Genomic DNA, 19,760 nt, shown 5'->3' on the forward strand with positions numbered 1-19,760 from the left:
GTAAATCCGTCTAACATACCTACCACAAAATTCATTAAAAACCTAATCTTCTTCTTATTTGTTTTTTAATTTAATTCTGCTAATTTTCTATGAGTACTTTGGCGTAGATGATAGAAATATCCATTTATTAATTAGAATGTTCTTTTCCCAGCACATGAATAGCATTAAATATTATTTCGTAAATACTTTGATTTTTTTTCCAAGTAAACAGTAAAGAATAGTAAAGAATTCACTATATTGTTCAATTTTTATAATGTTAATTTGCAAAAAATGTTACGGAGTTAACCCAAAATTTCTATCTGCATACCCGTACAAGTCAGTAGCGTAGCCAGAATTTTAAAATGGGGAGAAGGCCAAACCCAAAATATTAAAAAAACATAGTCAATAACTAACAATAACAGTTCATTTTAATATTAAGTTGATATGGCCCATTGACCCTCACCAACCATGGCTACTCCACTGACCTAGGTAATTTATTTATTTATTTATTTATTCAGCCAAATCAATTATAGTTAGGTACCTACATAGTTGCAATAAATTACATAAATAATAGTTGACGCATACAAAAACTGAGTTATAAGATTGTATCTGGTGTATGGAGTTCATGGATATCATCATTCAATCACAGTAAAATACTTATATACAATTACACAATAAAGTAATACTTAATTAATTAAATATAAATATAATAAAGTAAATAGATATTCGAGAATAGGATTAAAATCAGGATTATGGCATATTATATTTATAATAATATAATAATGTAATAATATATTCCTGATACATTTCATTGCGTTTGTTAAATATATTGACTTTTTATTAAGATTATTATATATTTTATGAATTAATTTTTTTATTTTATTTTTATTAATTATATCATTGGAGTTATTAGATTTATTTTTGCATAAACTTATCATTAGACTCTTTACTTCATTATTTAAATTGTTGAAAATAGTTTTTCTCGTGTAATCGGAAGAGTACCTAGAACTTGTTACAACGGTTTAATGTATTTTCCTGTTTTTCTGTCTATTATTCCCATAGCATTTAGTGTATAGTTTTGTATAGATTTTATTAAAATTTGCCTTATGTATAATTTATAAACAGATAATATATTTGTATTGTTGAATAATTCCCTTAAAGGGTATTTTAATAGAAAGAATTCCCTAGAAAAAAAAATTGAATTACTTTCTATACCAAAATTTTTGCATCTTTTATTATTTATTGTCTATAGACGATTTAATATATATTTTAGATTTTTTGGGTGCCGAATTTTCAACAAGTAGGTAGCGAAAAAGTAGAATTACGACTTCTATTAAGATCTATTTTAAAACAAAAATTAAATTGAGGACGATAACGATAGTGATCCAGATTTTATACCTAAACCTTCTAATCCTGAAAAAAGATCACCAGCTGTTATAACGCGTTAAAAAAAGAATCCTTTTTAATTTTCATATTAAGTCGTTTTTGGTATCTTTTCATTATTTTCACTATCATTATCAAACAATAATCAAATTTCATTTTCGAAAATGATTCATTCACCTACATATTATGAATATATCACCTATATTATTGTATTGATTATAAATGATATATTAATAATGAAAGATTATATGCTATTTTATAGCTTTTTAACCAGTGGTGTAGTGGAGGGTATACGCGGGTATACGGCGTATACCCTAAACGCTAAAATTCTTAAATGCGTATAGGAAAGAAAATGAAATGAATACGCGGGTATACGGTCTTGGCCTTTTGGATGAAAATCATATTTCCACAACTTATTAATAATATAAATTTGATTTGAAAATGTCTGATTTTTTTTCCCAATCACTGATCACTCCGAAAGAATTAGGGTATCAGAATAATTAATTATAAAATTATAAGAAATAGGAAAAATTAAAATTGCCCAAACGTCATAACTTCACTAGTTCCATGTGGTTTATTTAATTATCATCAGAAGTTATAAATAAACTATAAACATTGGAAAGTACGTAAACATAATAAAATTCAGGCAGAGAGTACTATCTACTGATAATACATGATTTTCATTTAATCGAGTATTTAATTTAATAGTAAAAATATTTAAGTTTAAATTAAATAATACATGATTTTCATTTATTATATTAACTATTCGAGTACTTAATTTAATAGTAAAATTATTTAAGTTTAAATTAATACTCTGACGACGACAATATGGCATCAAGCGGTAATAAAAGAAGTATACAAGATTTCTTTTCAAAAGTAGCAAAAGCAAAGCCAAATAATATCAAGGTAAGTCATTTTATTATATTATTAAATTTATTGTATTTTTGTAGTTAGAAGTTATACAGATTTAGTCGATACATTATATGAAAATTGAAAGTAAAACGTAATTATTATTTACAGTCTCTTAGAAGTGACAACGAACAATTAATTATTAATGATCGGACAAGTAACCAGACTGAAATTTCTCAAACTGATGATGATAATATCAATATGAATAATACTGAAGCTGAACCTACCAATAATTGTGTAACACAGGTAAAAAATCACATTACATTTTGTATTATCTTATATATTTATAATGCATTATGTATGAAAAAGTTTAAAGGTGATCAATACCTAAATTAGCAGCATAAGCTATAGCTACTTAAACATTTGTTTTCTTGTATAAATAATTTAAATTTAAATTGTATCTTACATATTTTATAGCACTTATTGTTAGATAATTTTTAAATTAAATAATAGTTTTATAAACTAATAAAAATATTTAATTTATATGTTGTATTATTATTTCAAAAATATTAAAGTATTTAGAAAACTACATTATTATCTAAGTATTATAACATAAGTGATAAATTTATAATAGTTTATAGTTTATTAAATTAATATATATTATTTTAAATTGTGTATAGAAAGAAGATCAATGGCCAATGGTATGGACTTTTGAACAGTGGATTGAAAAAAAATCAAGATATCCATGGTTATTTTGTTCAAACAAAAATTGGCTGTGGATATTGTAAAGAAATTGGTACATTAAAGACAATTAAGAAGAGGGTGTGGAAATAAGTAAAGAATGGAGTATGTGTACAGTTGATGAAGGCATTCATTTAAAAACAAACCAGGTTGGCTAACTTAAGAAATAAAGTAAAAACATTCAGACTCATTTGCTCATCAATATGCTTATGAAATAAAAAGAAAGAATCTGAAAACTTGTAAAAATGTTGAGGCCTATTTACATAAAACCATGTCAATACTGAGTATATTTTCCGCACTGCATATTATATAGCTAATATAATAGGCCATTTGATGATCATTTAAATTAATTGAACTTCAAAAGGCTAATGGAATTTTAGGTCAATTTACATTCTAGATACTCTGCTACTTTAATTATAGATCATATTGCTACTAAAATGAGAGAACAGTTGGTTAAGAATAATGATTGTGACAAATTTTCAGTTCTTATTGATGAATCCACAACTTGAGTTCAAAGACAAGCATGGTTGTATATATTAAGTCTGCAATCTAATGATGATCCTATTTTATGTTTTGGATCTTGTTGAGCTTGATAATCAGTTAGCTGTGAATATTGTTGATAAACTACTTGCCTGCCTTTATAAATGTGGCTTTGATGAAATATTTCTTCAAAAACTGGGTATCATTTGTCAGTGATGCCAGTGTTCTCCTGTAAAAAAAATGGAGTAGCTAAACGCCTTAAAGATAGATATCCTTTAATATTTAGTTGGCATTGTATGAACCACAGGCTAGAGTTAGCTGTCAATGATTCAATAAGAGATGTAACTGCCACAAATCATTTTAAAGCATTTTTAGACAGTCTTTACGCTTTATACAACAGATCACCAAAAAATCAAAATGAACTTAAAATGATATGTGCTGAACTAGATATGATATTTTTAAAAGTTGGCAGGGTGTTGGATGTTAGATGGGTGGCCAGCAGCTATAGAGCTGTTCAAGTAATTTGGAAAATATTTCCTGCTTTATATAACCATTTATATAATGCTTCAAATGACACAACTAAAGATAAAAAAACTCAGTCCAAGTATATTGGTTTATATAAAAAATTAGGAAGTCCACAATTTGTTTTAGATTTGGCACTTATGTGTGATATTCTCAAGGAATTATCTTATTTATCTAACCAATTGCAGAGTCATACAGTTACATTATTACAAGCTGATCAATTTATTAAACGGACCATTAGAGTGATAGAATCTTTTAAGACTAAAGATGGAGATCATGTTTCAGAAGCAAAGGAAGCTCAAATAATTATGCTTTTCAAAACAATCAGTTTGACCAATAATCAAAAATTAATATGTATCAACCCAAATCAATTCATAACAAGTGTATGTAATAATCTACATTCCCGTTTACTCGATGATAATGAAAATGATACTTTAATACTAAACAATATTCAAATTTTAAACAAAAATACATGGCCAATAGATGTTGATATAAGACATGGTGAAAGTGAAATACAACAATTGAGCCGTAGATTTTTATTAAATACATCTGTACTAGTTCAAGGAATGAGACATTTTATTCATACTAACACAATGAATGAAGAAATACAGGAATTAAATATACTTATCAAAACATTGCCAGTCTCTACAGCAGAATGTGAACGAGGATTTAGTTTACTGAACATAATATGTTCAGATTTAAGATCTAAATTGACAATAAAAAATATATCCAATCTTATGTTCATCAATATTAATGGACCACCACTCAATATATGGAACCCAACCAAATATGTTAGAAGCTGGCTGTTGCAGCACAGATCAGCCGATGATAACCGGTCAAGAAAAGTGGAGCCATTAGAAGGATCAGTAGAAAAAAAATCACTCTGGAATATTTTATAAATTATAAATAATTAATTAATTAATTTAGTATGATGGAATTGTATATTATTAATTATTATGTATTTAAATAAATGTATAATAATAGATAAATCTAAGTCAAATGTTATTTGGTGGTGGTGGTAGGGGGGTAGATATATTTATCAATTTAGGTGTATACCCAAAACAATTTTTACGACTACACCACTGGAATACACTGATAAGAAAAGAAAAGAGGATAGCAGAAAAAGAACGATTAGAAGACATCGAAAACCTTAAACACAACCCCAGAGAATTCTTCAAACGTTGCAAAACATTTAAAAATGGATTTGTACCTAATATACGGATGATAGAAGATAATAATGGTACCCTAATTACAAAACCGGAAAATATTGCCGAGGAATTTAGATCGTACTTTGAAAAAATCCTTAACAGAGACTCAACAACAGGAATAGGTGAACAAGACGACACCTTATACTACACAGCGGAACCAGAAGTACCAAGTCCTAGTCTAGAAGAGATACAGTATGCGATACAAACTCTAAAAAATAATAAGTCTCCAGGAGATGATAAAATTGCCGCTGAGTTACTGAAGTTAGGAGGACAAAACTTAACAAAAAACTTACATGACCTAATTCAACAGATATGGATAAAGGAAAAAATACCAAAAGAATGGAATGAGTCATTGATATGTCCAATTTTCAAAAAAGGTAACCGAAATAAAGTCGAGAATTATAGAGGCATAACACTACTGAATTCTGGATATAAAATACTATCATTAATTATACTCAAAAGATTGCAAGTATACACAGATGAGATAGTAGGTGATTACCAAAGTGGATTCAGAAAAAATAAATCAACTACTGACCACATATTTGTCTTAAGACAAGTTATGGAAAGAAGCTACGAATACGCGAAAGATCTACATATGGTTTTTATAGACTACAAACAAGCCTATGATAGCATAGATAGAGAAATATTATGGAAAATCCTTAAAAACTTTGGCTTACCAACTAAATTAATCAACATGATAAAACTATGTAACACAAACATCAGCAGCCGAGTCAAGGTGAACAACGAAATATCGTCTCCGTTTACAATAAATAGTGGACTGAAGCAAGGGGATGCGATGTCACCAGCACTCTTCAATATGGCATTGGAGAGCGTAATAAGAAAGATACCACGAACTGAGACATTAAACCCTGATGAAGGAAATATCCTACTAGCATATGCAGACGATATAGTGGTTATTGGGAATTCGCAAGAGAGTATCCAGAGTACTGTTGAAGAACTGATGAAGATAGGAAAATATATTGGCTTAACAATTAACAGTGGAAAAACTAAATACATGATGTTAAAACGAGGAGGGGGTGATCATAATAACCTCCAAGTGGGAAATAACATCTTCGAACAAGTACAAGAGTTTAAGTACCTGGGATCTACTCTAAATAACCAAAACAACATGCACGGAGAGATAAATATCAGATTGGACGCTGCTAATCGATGCCTTTATGCACTATCGACACTCTTTAAATCTAAGTTGTTGTCAAGAAAAACAAAAGAACATCTATATATTAGTTACATTCGCCCTGTATTGACATATGCATGTGCCACATGGGCAACGACAAAGGGCGATGATGAAAAACTACGTCTATTTGAGAGAAAAATTCTTAGAAAAATTTACGGACCCGTATTCAACAATGCGGAACAAAAATGGGAAATAAGAACCAACACCCAACTATACCAGCTTTACAAAAGAGAAGATGTGGTCCAATTTATCAAAGGGACAAGGATAGAATGGGCAGGCCATGTGTGGCGAGCTGATGGAAGTGTATTGAAAGGAGCACTGACATATATGATAAGAGGAAAGAGACCAAGGGGAAGGCCACGGAAGAGATGGAAGGATAGCGTCAAGGAAGTATTAGAAGAAATTGGAGGAGACTGGGAACAGGCATACAATAGAGAACAATGGAAGGAATTAGTTTTGGCGGCCAAGAGTCTAAATGGCTCGTAAAAAGCCTAAAAAAAAAAAAAAAAAAAATAAAGGTATATTAGGCCATAGGTATATAAAAAAAATATATTTCAATATAATTGAACTGCTATAGATTAATGTATAATATAATATATAAATTATATAGTATAATACTTCTGATTTTCTGAATTATATTAAAGTTGATATCTTCTACTATTTTTTTCTCAATATATGTAGAACAGCATTTTTTAGATGATGTTTTACAAAAAACTATAAAAATATTAATACTGATTCTATTTTATAAATTCATAATATTTAGAAAAAAAGTTAGTTTATACAATTATTTTTAATTTTATGAAATTACTAGCTGACCCCATGCACTCCTTTGGTTGTTAAAAATTATAAATGAATAAATAAATAAAATGTATGAACAAATTAGATAGTTTATCATTTATTTAATAACATTATTTTATTTATCTATTTTTTGATGGCCAGTGGAATAAATGTTATATTTTTGATTTTTGATTTTCTTCTTTTCCGGTGGATTTTCCTAAAATTTTCTTTCATATTAACCTTTATTAATTACGAACACAAAAAAAAAAAAAAGAATTAGCCAAATGCCCAAATCGTACATTCATTTCGAGTCAACTAACAAAGATTTCCATTTTACTTTTAAATTCTGGGGCTTGGGTCAAAAAGGGCCAATGTCACTTTTAATCACTTTTGGCAAATCAAGAATAAAACATATTTTTTTAAAAAAAAATTTTTATTAATTTTATTGTTCATTGTACAAGTAATTGGTTTTATGATGGATATAAGTATCATTAACCCTAAATTTTAGTATATGATATGAATTTTTTATTTAAGTATTGAAGGATTTCTATTTACATTGGCCCTTTAAAATGATAATATTAAAAAAAAAAAACCACTTTAGCCCTTATAGAAAAACATTATAATTAACTCGATGTGCAATAAATTACCATTTTTATAATTTATAAGCATTTTATATATTTATATATGACAACATAATTATATTTGTTAGAATTGAAATCTTGTATCTTATAAAATATGATAACAGAAAAATTAAAATGATACTTTTAAAAATTCATAAAAAACAAAATAATCTAAATTAGGTTCATGACTGATGAGCACTGACTTGCTCTTAATAAATAAGTTAATTACTTTTGACTTAGATACATTGATCAAATAGTAATGTTAATATTGTACAACTACAGTACAATTTATAAAATATGATAATTATAACAAATTATAACAACAAAATTAAAATTATACTTTTAACGATTAAAAAAAAACAAAATATTCTAAATTAAATGTATGACTGATGAGTACTGACTTGCTATAAACTAATGCATTATGCAACTACAATTTAATATAATTTATAAAATATGATGATTACAACAAATTATAACAACAAAATTAAAATTATACTTTTAACAATAAAATTCATTAAACAAAAAAATATAAAATAGGTATTTAATAAATTGGTAAATTATAACTTGTTCTTAATAAGAATCCAACTAAACTTATTTTATGTCACTCAGTGTCTCCTTCACTGCTAGAACTAAAATTGTGTCCAATATTTTGTATTAAGTTGTTGTAAAATGGACGACTAGCTTCATTTATATATGGTAACAGTGACTGTAAGTCTTTTAACTTTTCGTTACTTAATGGAAGTGGTTTTGAGCTTAAAGGTTGTAATATATTATTATTTAATAGTTCAGTGGATCTTCTGGTTTTTTTTGTCAGATCTAACAATTTAAATTGATCAATTTCATTATTATCACTAGAAAATGTATGTTTGTATTGAACTTTACCAAAGTTTTCAGGCACATACTTCATCCATCGTATTTTGTTCCATCCTACAGCTTCTCCGTTAGTATTGACTTTTTTATGAATAAACAATTTAGTAAGTAATTCTTTGAAGTTAAAAAAATTTTGTTGCTGCATTTGAATAACATTTATTGGAGGATTTCTTTGTACTGAACTAATCAACAAAGCCCAATCTCTAGGTAATTCAATGTCAATCATAGTCCTTTTTTTCTGTTTTTCTATGGCCGCATGAATGGTGTCAGCTTCCATATGTGTGTGTCCCGAAATTAAAAATTTATGATGTATTATCAAGTTTCTTCCTTTTTCTTTTAAAGTAGCAACTATGTATAAAAACATTGTGGTCATATAAATGTTTCTATTTTGTCCTGGACAACAATCACTATAAAATATTATTTCTTTGATATCATTGAATTGATCTGTTTTTTTAAATTATAAAAGGGCCAATGTTCACATTAGCCCTATAGATTTTGAAGTTTTGTTATATCAATAACGGCTGAAGTCTGATTGGACCTTTTTGATTTTGCAATAGTAATTTTTCTAACAACATTGGTCTTCTCAAATCTCATATTAATGATTATTGAGATACGCCCTTTTACCACTAGAAAAAGCTTATAAAATTGTATATGATAGGCCATATAACTCATTTTCACAAAAAAGTGACATTGGCCCTTTTTGACCCAAGCCCCAGAATTCTATTATATACGATTAACGATGGTAAGGTTTTGATTACCTTATGGTTATGGGTGAGGAGGAAGCGGTGTACTGTGTACCTATAATTGTTTAAGAATATTTGTTTCTAGGGGCCCCATTTTATATTTGACTTTAGGGCCCCTAAGTGTCTAGTTGCGCCACTGCTGCGAACATTTGAATTTGACCGGTTAAGTTTGGGAAAGATTTGTCTGTTCGTTCGTCTTTCGCGTTCTTAACGAATATCATCATCTCATCCAAATTTTTCGGTGGCGAGTTAAGGAGATCACATTTCTCACGTAGGTATGCCACAAACTCATCGGTCTGTTCTTTAACTAACCTAGCTGTGTATATTGTTTTCTTTGCGATACTTTTGAAAATACAACATACGAGATGTAAAAGACGAATAAGGTCGATACGATTCAAGAGTACCCTGCATCCGTTTTCGATTTTTGACTCAATCACTAACACATTTTTCGCCGGGCCAGCAATTGACGACCATGAAGAGGAGGTGGGGGTAAATATACGTCACGTACGTGCGCGACCGAGCGGTAGGATCACCAGGGATCGGGGGTCAAAAAAACATAGTCAGGGATCAGCAACCCAGCATAGGGATCAGCCGTCAGAATTGTCTTATTCATCCTACTAATTGCATAATTGAATGTCGCCCTATTAATTAATTGTTTGCATAGTTTAGTATATCGGATGCCTCCAGTACTATAAGTTCTGCCAAATACTGGCTGTGTCCAGTTTCAGATCCGAAATCTTCCATTACTCTTTGTAAATTAATAATAGCTCGTAATATATATTGGTTATCGAAAGGTTCCTAAAATCTTTGATTCGCGTCCAAGATATGTCTAATGAGACAAGTAGGCAATGTTACTCCCCCCGGTTCCCGGATATAGGTATGGCCACCTTGCTCTATGGCTTCCTTGAGGTTCATCAAGAACTCCACGCTTTTTGCTGAATTTCTAAAATGTTACAAGTATTTATTTTATTTCTATATTAGTTACGATAAATTTCCTAGTTCAGTTTGTAAATTTTGTATAGTTGTATAGGTCTTAATTTTTTAACGATTAGTTTTACATACTAATTCATGGGTTTCCATTAAATTTAACATGCGACCATTTTTTTTCTTGGTAACCTATCCTTTCTGTGTATAGAAGTTTGTTTATGTTATTTGTACTATCTATTAATTTAAGATTGAAAAAATTGTCGTTATCATCACTATATGCTGTAATGTTTAAAAGTTTCCTTATTCGTAACCTTAACCGTTCTATTATTTGTTTATTCGTCGTTCCGTTCCAATATACAAGTATGGGTACTCTATGGTCAGCATGCAAGTATTGGTTTAGATACGTAGTTGACAGAGTTGTTTCCCCCTCAAGTTTTATATTGGCTTCCAGTTGCCCCAATAATGGTAGTAACAACTCTGGCTTATTCCTAAATATCCGCCCAACACTTCGCATTACCTGTTTGACCTCCCTTTGTTTTATCATTTTCAGTTTGTTATCGGTTGACGGTTGTTAACATGATAGGTTTGCCTTCTAATTTTATTGGTCTATATTTGTTTAAACTGTTTGATATTGCTCCTGATACTAGTAGTAATTTCTTACATTCTATCATAGTGAACTCAAAATCCACTATGATAAATTTGATCTGGTCACTATAAAATATAATTAATTTGTTACTATATATACCTTAATCTACTATAACCTAATTATTTATTCCACGGCGGCTGCTGCTGCCTGTATTACTTCGTCCATTAATATTGCTAATTGTGAACAAGTGGGTTCACGTACCTCGCGCACTATTGCTATTGATTCTAATATCTTCGTAATTATTTCTTTTACTCTACGTAATTCAAGCGGCGTATATGGGTTTACTAAATGTTCGTTAGCTATTGTCGTATGGTGATTTAAACATGTTGGCTCGTCGCCTGTTAGCACGCGTCTGTATATGTGATCGTTTTGTATAAGTGAATATCGTACCATCATTAAGTATAGTAATCGTCTTGTAAAGTTAATATGTATGTAATCCCCGATAAAGTAGTGACCAATGGGTCAACTATGTCTAAAAATATTTTTTCGAATGGCTCTGAACTTGTTGATGTGATAAGCCTAGGTTGTTTTATTTTCTCATTTGTGACCTTACCCTTTTGACATGATTCACAATTCTTAACATATTTTATTACGTCCTCTTTTAAACCCTTCCAGTTAAATTGTGTCTTTATCTTTTTTATTGTCCTATGTATACGTGCATGTCTCCCAATCACTGAATCGTGACTACATTTGTACTCCGAAATACATATCGAATCATGGCGCGTACCTGTGCCCATTCAAATCTGTCCTTAAATCCTAATTTATTTAACGACATTCCTCACAGAGTGATTTTAGATTTAATAATGATAAGTACAAGTTTTCGTACGTGGTCTTTTGGTTATTCTTATTTTTTGTTGTTAAAAATATTATGTTCATATTGTTATGTTTTATGTAGTTCATAAAATATGAATTATTTAATAAAAATTAAAAATTGATTAACCTAACCTAACCTAACCCGATCATTTTGACCTATTACTAATATCGAACAAAGATAACAGTAACTATAGTTACATCTCTAATTTTTCACGACTTATCCGATCACAAAAAACCAAACATGATGGACAATCAATTTTTAGCAAATGGTGCTTTACATCATTCGATAATCAACAATACAAATTTAAATTAAACGAAGTAGCTGGATTAGATCAGCATAAATTAATATGTGGGGAACACATACCTATATTACCTAAGATGCCTGAACCAGGATCAATGCTCAAGTTTACTGAGTAGAATAAAACGCAACGTTATTCTATAGTGATTTACGCGGATTTTGAAGCAATTCGAATTTATATATGTGGATATATCAGTAGACAAATATTAAAACACACAAAATATATCATCTGTAAATCAGCAATCAAAGCAGGTAATTCTAATACAAATTCTTAAAAAGCAATATCTAAAAAATACATAACAAATTCACTTACATATTTAGATGGAAACTCATCAAATGCATCTGAGGCGAGTCTAACTAATTTAAAATTAAGAGGATACTTAATGCATCCCAATCGAGACTTTTTTAACCTTATTTATGATTTAAAGGATTCTTTTGAAACTTAGTTCATGGTTTCGATTTTAATAATTCATTTTCTTTTTTTAAATTGTCAATATCTACTGTATTCATAGGCGGACATTTGGTTAAATTTTTAGGGGGACTATAACAATCAAATATAAAGTGATTCCCCACCCCCTTCCTACACATATATATTAAATATTACTAATACAAATATAAATGTTTGTTATAATAAATAAAAATAACATATATTTAAAAATAATTAATAATTTATTTTATTTTAACAGGTTGAGCGCCATGAGAACCATTTTTGGTTCTCAACTAGATTTTTATGACTGCCAACAATGATTTTACAATTTTGGTTTTTATTGCCATGATATAAAATATTGAAATATATTTTTGATATTTTGTGAATATATTTAAATATGTATTAGAAATCTAATTTGCTTGTTTTTATAATTTAAGAGATGAGACTAAAATTGGTTCTCATGCAAAGGTGAAGGATATTTAGTATTGCATATAAATGTAGATTACCGCCTCAGATTATTTTGAATTTTACTTATAATCATTTCAATTGTGATCACTAAAAACAATTTGGCAATAATATTTATTACATAATAGACATTTGTTTGAACTTTATAGTAATTAGTGAAGGTTCCTTTTCTTTGACATTATCTTGTTTATAGCTCTTGTCAAACTCTGCTTGACCAGCTAACTAACCGCCTGTTCAAATCTGGATTGTTGTCTGGATGTAGCATTTCTTTATGGTTAATCGTTCAACTAATAGTGTACGAAATTCGGTTATTGAGATTTTTGGATCCAGTAACTTTTTTGAATAAGATACTTGCATACAACACTAATATTAATTAAATCCATCGCAACTTTTCTATACCACTTTAAACTCCTTCTCAATGGATTTGAATATGATGCCATTTGATCTGCCAGATCAATTGATGACTTCCTAGTATTATAGTCAACTACCACTTGAGGTTTTGTTTTTACTGTATTGCGATGTGGTATTTGAACCATTCTACTCCCATGTTTAGTACTGAGCATTAACAAATCACGCTTATCCTTCCATTTCATAACAAGTGTATTAGAATAACTTCTCATTGAACACGATTCTCCTTTTTTTGGATAACTTCTTTTGGATTTTGTTTACGGTTGGATCTTAACCTTTTCAGTGCCCATGACGCACCGGTGCGTTATTACAAAACACCATCCACACGCCCATGACGCACCCGTGTGTTTCATATGATTATTCATTATATAATATTGATAAGAATATTTGACTGGTACTGCCATCTAGTGCTCGTCTTTGCGAATTCAGTGGTTTTTTTTTTTTTTTTTTATCACAATATTCAAAGAAGTTATGAGGAGATAATCAATTTTTTCTTATCAGGGGTTATCAAACTTTTGTTTTTATAAAAGATGTTTGTTTATAATTTTTACTAATGAACAATATTGTAATTTTCATTTTTAAATTTTTGATTCTGGCGACTTTGTTTAATGTTTGTTGTTTATTTCAACTAATAAATTGAATAATTATTGATTCATTATGTCTCGTGGTATGAACGATGATGAAATATTAGCTGAATTAGATGAACTTTTAGCAAATGCGGAATCTGACGACGATTTTGAAATTGATGGTAAATATTTTGATTATTATTATTTTCTTATTTACAATAAGGGAATAAGTTATAGGTAGTCATCATAGAATCATTATAATAATGATTGCTTTAGTAATTATTACTTGTATTTATAAAAGGCAATAAAGTATATCCTACATATTATTGTAGTGTAATACTGGTAAATAATACTATTATTCTAGTTAATTTATTTTTTTTATGTATTTACATAGATATGTTTCCACATGATGACATGCAAACTTTGGATACTCAGTGTGATGATGATGAAATATTTGAAATGGATATTGAACCAGTTCAATCGTCTACTACATCAGATATACAACCAATTACTTGTACTCAAAGATCAAAAAAAAAAAAACTAAAAGTAAAAACTAAACCAAAAGCAAGAGGTAGATTGACTACACCAAATTTCAAATGGAGAAGAGGACCATTTCAACCCAAAGTTCATCAGTTTGACCCAAGTGTAAGTGGTATAAAAAAAATTGAGTTTGATCTCAATGAAAATTCACCGATTATTGATTTTTTTGAATCATTTTTTACACCATCACTGTTGGGTAAAGTAGCATTTGAAACAAATCGCTATTATCAACAAAATACAGAAGACCAAGTACTAGGAGACCGTGATAAACGTTGGTATGATACAACATCTGAGGAAATGTATCTGTTTATTGCTATAAACATGCTAATGGCTAGGAACAAAAAATTAGAACTTCGTGAATACTGGTCAACTGATGCATTACTTTATACACCTATATTTGGTCAAATTATGAGTAGAAACAGATATCAGATTCTACTTCGGTATCTCCACTTTACCAACAATGATCATCAAGTAGCTGGTGATAGACTGTACAAAATACAAATGGTACTAACTGAAGTCAAAAAAAATTTCCGAGATGCTATGATTCCATTTCAGAACCTTGTAATTGATGAAAGTCTACTTTTGTGGAAAGGTAGGCTCTCTTTCAAGCAATTTATTCGCACTAAAAGACATCGTTTTGGTATAAAATTCTTTATACTATGTGAAGTAGAAACTGATTTTATATTAGATTTTATTATATATACTGGAAAAACTACAGATATAAAAGCCTGTGATATAAATCTTGGACAATCTGGAGCTATAGTATGTACATTGTTTGAAGGATATTTGAAAAAAGGTCGAACATTATTCACTGATAATTGGTATACTTCACCATTGCTTTCCACCTATCTACATAAAAATAAAACTAACAGCTGTGGGACTGTCCGAAAAACTCGAAGAGGAATGCCAGAGCTCAAAAATAAACTTAAAGTTGGTGAAACACAAAGTTTGCATACTACTAAAATGCTAGTAATGAGATGGTTGGACAGACGGGATGTTTATATGCTTACAACTTGTTTTTCTGATAAAATGTTATGTACTGGAAAAACAGATTATGAAAATAAGAACATTAGAAAGCTAGAATGCGTTATAAAATATAATGAAAGCATGGGCTCAGTGGACAAGACAGACATGCTTTTGAGTAGTGTAGAGTGTGTACGCAAGACTGTAAAATGGTACAAAAAGGTGTATTTTCATTTGATAGATATGTCTTTACTAAATGCATACTCAGCATATAAGCAAGTAACAGGAAAGCATCCAGCATTAGCAGACTTCCAGTTGGAGCTTATAAGGCAAATTATAGATAGGTACAGGTCCAAAGTAAAAAGTCCAAAATTTTATCCAATAAAAATAGATGAGCTATTACAAACTCAAAAAATGCACTTTTTATCTGAAGTTCCAACCACTGAAAAAGGAAAATCTGTCAGGAGAAGATGTGCATTATGTAATAAAAACCAAAAAAGAAAAGATACAAAATATTTGTGCAAGGAATGCGGAGTAGGACTGTGTGCTGTACCATGCTTTGAAATTTACCATAAAAAAATGTAAATAAAATGTTACTTTTACACTTGTTTATTCCATTTATTATTATATATAAATTTAATTTCTTGTATTCATTGTTTATATCATGTTGCACTTATAATTTTGTAAAATGTTGTAAAAATAATAATAAATTTCAGTAATATATTAACGATTTGATATTAATTTAGGAAATTGATTACCGTATAACAATATTTGGTACATTTTAGGAAACCCTGGCTCATCAACATACATTAGCTAATTACTTAGTAATTAATTGGTTAATATTTTTTTTTTTTTTTTTTATGGAACTAATTGATTCAGTGAGTATAAAATTATCAAATTGGTTGAAGATAAAAAAAAAAATAAAAAAAAACCTGGGCCTGTGGTGGTGCCATTGCAAAATGTGTCTGGGCACTAAAAAGGTTAAGGTCCCAACTAAATGGGATTTTTATTCTCCTAATAAATCTGCCAAATGAACATTAGAGTACCAATTATCAACATACATGGTGCGTCCAAAATTTAAATATTCAGCAGCTAAATCAACAACAACTTTTGCAGATACACTAATATTTTGATCAGCTTCTTTACCGGCATACACTTTCATTGCTAAAGTATAGCACGGTGGAACACATAATTTAAACGTTATAACTCCATATTTATGAGATTTATTTTTTATATATTGTTTAAAAAGTAACCTACCCATAAAAGGCATTACTGATTCATCTATACATAATGATTCTTCTGGGATATAACAGATATTATAATTTTCAGTTAGATCTTCAATCAATGTGCCTAATTTATAAAGCCTATTTGATTTATTAGCTTGTTCATTGTCCACAAAATAGATCATTTGCATAATAATTTCGAAACAATTTCTACTGATTACTCCTCCAACGTTTGTATGAAATACAGCAGATGTACTCCAATAATGGTCATAACTTGGTAACTGAACAAGGCCCATCCATAGGAAAACGCCCAAAAATTTTTAATTTCACCTATGTTAGTGTCATACCACGCTCTGAGTTTAGAATGTGGTGTCAAATTTGTAAATGAAGCAATTTTTTGAGCTGCAAACCTATTAGTCTCTGTTACTATTTTAAATAATATATTATGATCAACTAAAATTGATACCCAAAATTGGTTCTCATTTATTGTGTTTCTTATCATTAAATTCATTATCTACAGGTTGCGCACTATATTTTGATATGAATAGCGAATACCTAAGATTATTATTACAATTTTATTACAATTATTATTAAATGTTGTTTTAAAGTAATTTTTATTCAATAATTGATCCTATTTACGTTTTTTTATATCAATAAATTGTCCATCATGTTTGGTTTTTTGTGATCGGATAAGTCGTGAAAAATTAGAGATGTAGCTATAGTGACTGTTATCTTCGTTCGATATTAGTAATAGGTCGAAATGATCGGGTTTTTTTTCTTGTACAACTTTCAGAGAAAATATTTTATATTCCGGAAATGTTGGTGGTTGAAATTGCTTATCGAGACCGTAAACATTGACAGACACGTTCTTAAGATACTAGCGGTGCTGGAATGCCAACTAGTGATAAATATTATATAAATAAATATTTAAAGCCGGAAACAAAAATACGGACCATGACATTTTTTTAAATGTTTTTTGAGGTTGGACTTGTAACTAAACGTTACAGCTAAATTGTACACCGGTAACGCAGACCCGTGTGCGTTTTTTGGTGAGCCGTCAAATTACATTTTACCGTAAACTCTGAAGTACATTGTTCACATTTAAACAATCTTAAATGTGATTTTCGGTGAGCGATCAAATTAGTTTTGTAGCTGAATCTCAAAGGACATTGTTCACATTGAAACATCTTTAAAATATATATGAAAAACGCACAAAAACAAAAATATTACGATTGCGTGAAATACAAACTAATCGACTATTAGGTGTAAATAATTTTAAATAAAATTCGAAATAAATATTTATGAAAAATATACGTGAGCAACGGTTGAAGGTAGTACACGGACTAAATGAAAAATCAAAAGTCTCTTCAATTTCTAAGGTTAGAGTCGTGACTGTATTACCAATGACAAAGAGAGGGCTAAGAAAAGGTAAAGAGTGTTACTTTCTTATATAAAGATATCTGCTGTCAAAGGACAACGCCGACTCAAGATAATCCATTGGAAAAGTCGCCTACACTCGAACAACATAGAAATCGGTCACGTCCAATAAATTACCAATGACAAAGAGAGGATTACGAGCTAAGAAAGCGGTCAGATTATAACGGTAAAGAGTGTTTCTTATATAAAAGGCGTCTACCGCCAAAGAACAACGCCGGCTCACGATAACCCAATGAAAAGCCGGCTACACTCTCTAACATTCCTAAACTGTGGTCAGCGAGCGATTAACGCGATATTCACCCCGTGATTTACTTGTTATACTTTTCACGCATTTTACATATAAAATTATTTTTTCGTTAGTTCAGTGATATATCGCATAAACATATACAATTTTTTTTTTTTTTTTTTATTGATTTAAGGCCTCAACGACAATGGTAATTAGCCTACTTAAATTATATAAATATATAGTGGATAAAATACATTAAAAATATATAGATGTTGGAAAGTGAAATTATGTACATTGTGTATTGATATTTAATGTATTATAATTTATTAAATATTTTAATTAAACGAAGAAAGGTGAGAAAGGCTTTGATGTTGTCTTCATTGAGTGCTTGTTGAATTGTTGAAGGGTTTTTGAGGATCCCTCGTTGCGCCGATAATTTTGGGCAGTCGATCATTATGTGTTTAATTGATATGTTAACTCATGTTTCGCAAGTAGGTTTCGGTTCTTTGCTGATTACGTATGAATGGGTTAGATGGGTTGTCTATTCTAACACGGTAATTACACTTCCTCTCTTCTAGGAAGGTGGGGATTTTCCATTTCTTGACGTAAGGTTTTATATTTCTAAGTTTGTTTGATGGAGTGAGCTACTCCAATTATTTGCCACAGTTCTGATGTTTTATGGTGGTGCATCTGATGTAGTTATTTTGTTGATTTTGTAGAGGACGGGGATAATATTGCTTCATTAGCCATAGTGTCTGCTTTTCATTCCGGGGACAGTGTTGAGCCGAGATAAATATAATTTATCTAGATAAAGATAAAGATAAATTATAATAATGTTATCTAGATAAAGATAAAGATGACAAATTATTTATTTATCTAGATAAAGATGAAAAATTATTTTATCTAGATAAAATATCGGATAAATTTTTATATTGGTTTATGGCACTTCTTTCTTAAATATAAGACATAATAATTTATGTACATTTTATTGTGGCCAACCTAGTCTGTATAGATTGTAAATATATTAAAAATAAATAAATAAATATTTTATTGTAATTAATAATCATATTTCATATTATAATTAATGTAAATAATTGAGAAGTTCCATTTGACAACACTCGTTTATTAATAACTGAAATTAATATAAAATTATACCTATTTTTAAAAAATTCAGCCATCTTGGCATATTGTAGCAAAATAAAAATATAAAAGTTTTAAATGTATATAAGAAAATAATAAATGATCATTTTGAGATCTGCAACATAAGCATTTTAAATTGGCGTCTTTTAATCGGTTACGTCTAGGAGTTAAAATCTGTATGGCCCACTAAATAGCCGTTCAACTGGAGCTGATGATGGTAGCGTTGTATTAAACTTAAGGAAAACTTGCTTGACAACTTTAAATTGATCAAGCATCACCAGATCTTTCTTCAATTTAAAATATTAATGCTTATA

At 29.4% G+C, this 19,760-nt stretch overlaps 2 protein-coding genes across 2 annotated transcripts; one reads left to right on the forward strand and one right to left on the reverse strand.

The window, feature by feature from the left end:
- Nucleotides 1-14,008: 14,008 nt before the first annotated feature.
- Nucleotides 14,009-16,005, forward strand: LOC112595695 (piggyBac transposable element-derived protein 4-like). The gene is made up of 2 exons (XM_025340992.1): nucleotides 14,009-14,099; nucleotides 14,312-16,005. The coding sequence occupies exons 1-2, from the start codon at nucleotides 14,009-14,011 to the stop codon at nucleotides 16,003-16,005; spliced, it is 1,785 nt and encodes a 594-aa protein (XP_025196777.1).
- Nucleotides 16,006-16,426: 421 nt separating this feature from the next.
- Nucleotides 16,427-16,939, reverse strand: LOC112595696. Its single transcript, XM_025340993.1, has one exon. It carries the CDS (start codon nucleotides 16,937-16,939, stop codon nucleotides 16,427-16,429), a length of 513 nt encoding a protein of 170 aa, XP_025196778.1.
- Between the last annotated feature and the right edge of the window lie 2,821 nt (nucleotides 16,940-19,760).

The sequence above is a fragment of the Melanaphis sacchari genome, unplaced genomic scaffold (genome assembly GCF_002803265.2).
Source record: "Melanaphis sacchari strain LSU unplaced genomic scaffold, SCAv2.0 Contig294_pilon_pilon, whole genome shotgun sequence".
NCBI lineage: Eukaryota > Metazoa > Arthropoda > Insecta > Hemiptera > Aphididae > Melanaphis > Melanaphis sacchari.

What these genes read in the sequence shown, in the direction of transcription:
- LOC112595695 (XM_025340992.1), top strand. Translation starts at nt 14,009, where the DNA reads ATGTCTCGTGGTATGAACGATGATGAAATATTAGCTGAATTAGATGAA. An exon ending in CGACGATTTTGAAATTGATG is followed by an intron (nt 14,100 to 14,311) that starts GTAAATATTTTG and finishes GTATTTACATAG; the next exon opens with ATATGTTTCCACATGATGAC.
- LOC112595696 (XM_025340993.1), bottom strand. Translation starts at nt 16,939, where the DNA reads ATGGGCCTTGTTCAGTTACCAAGTTATGACCATTATTGGAGTACATCT.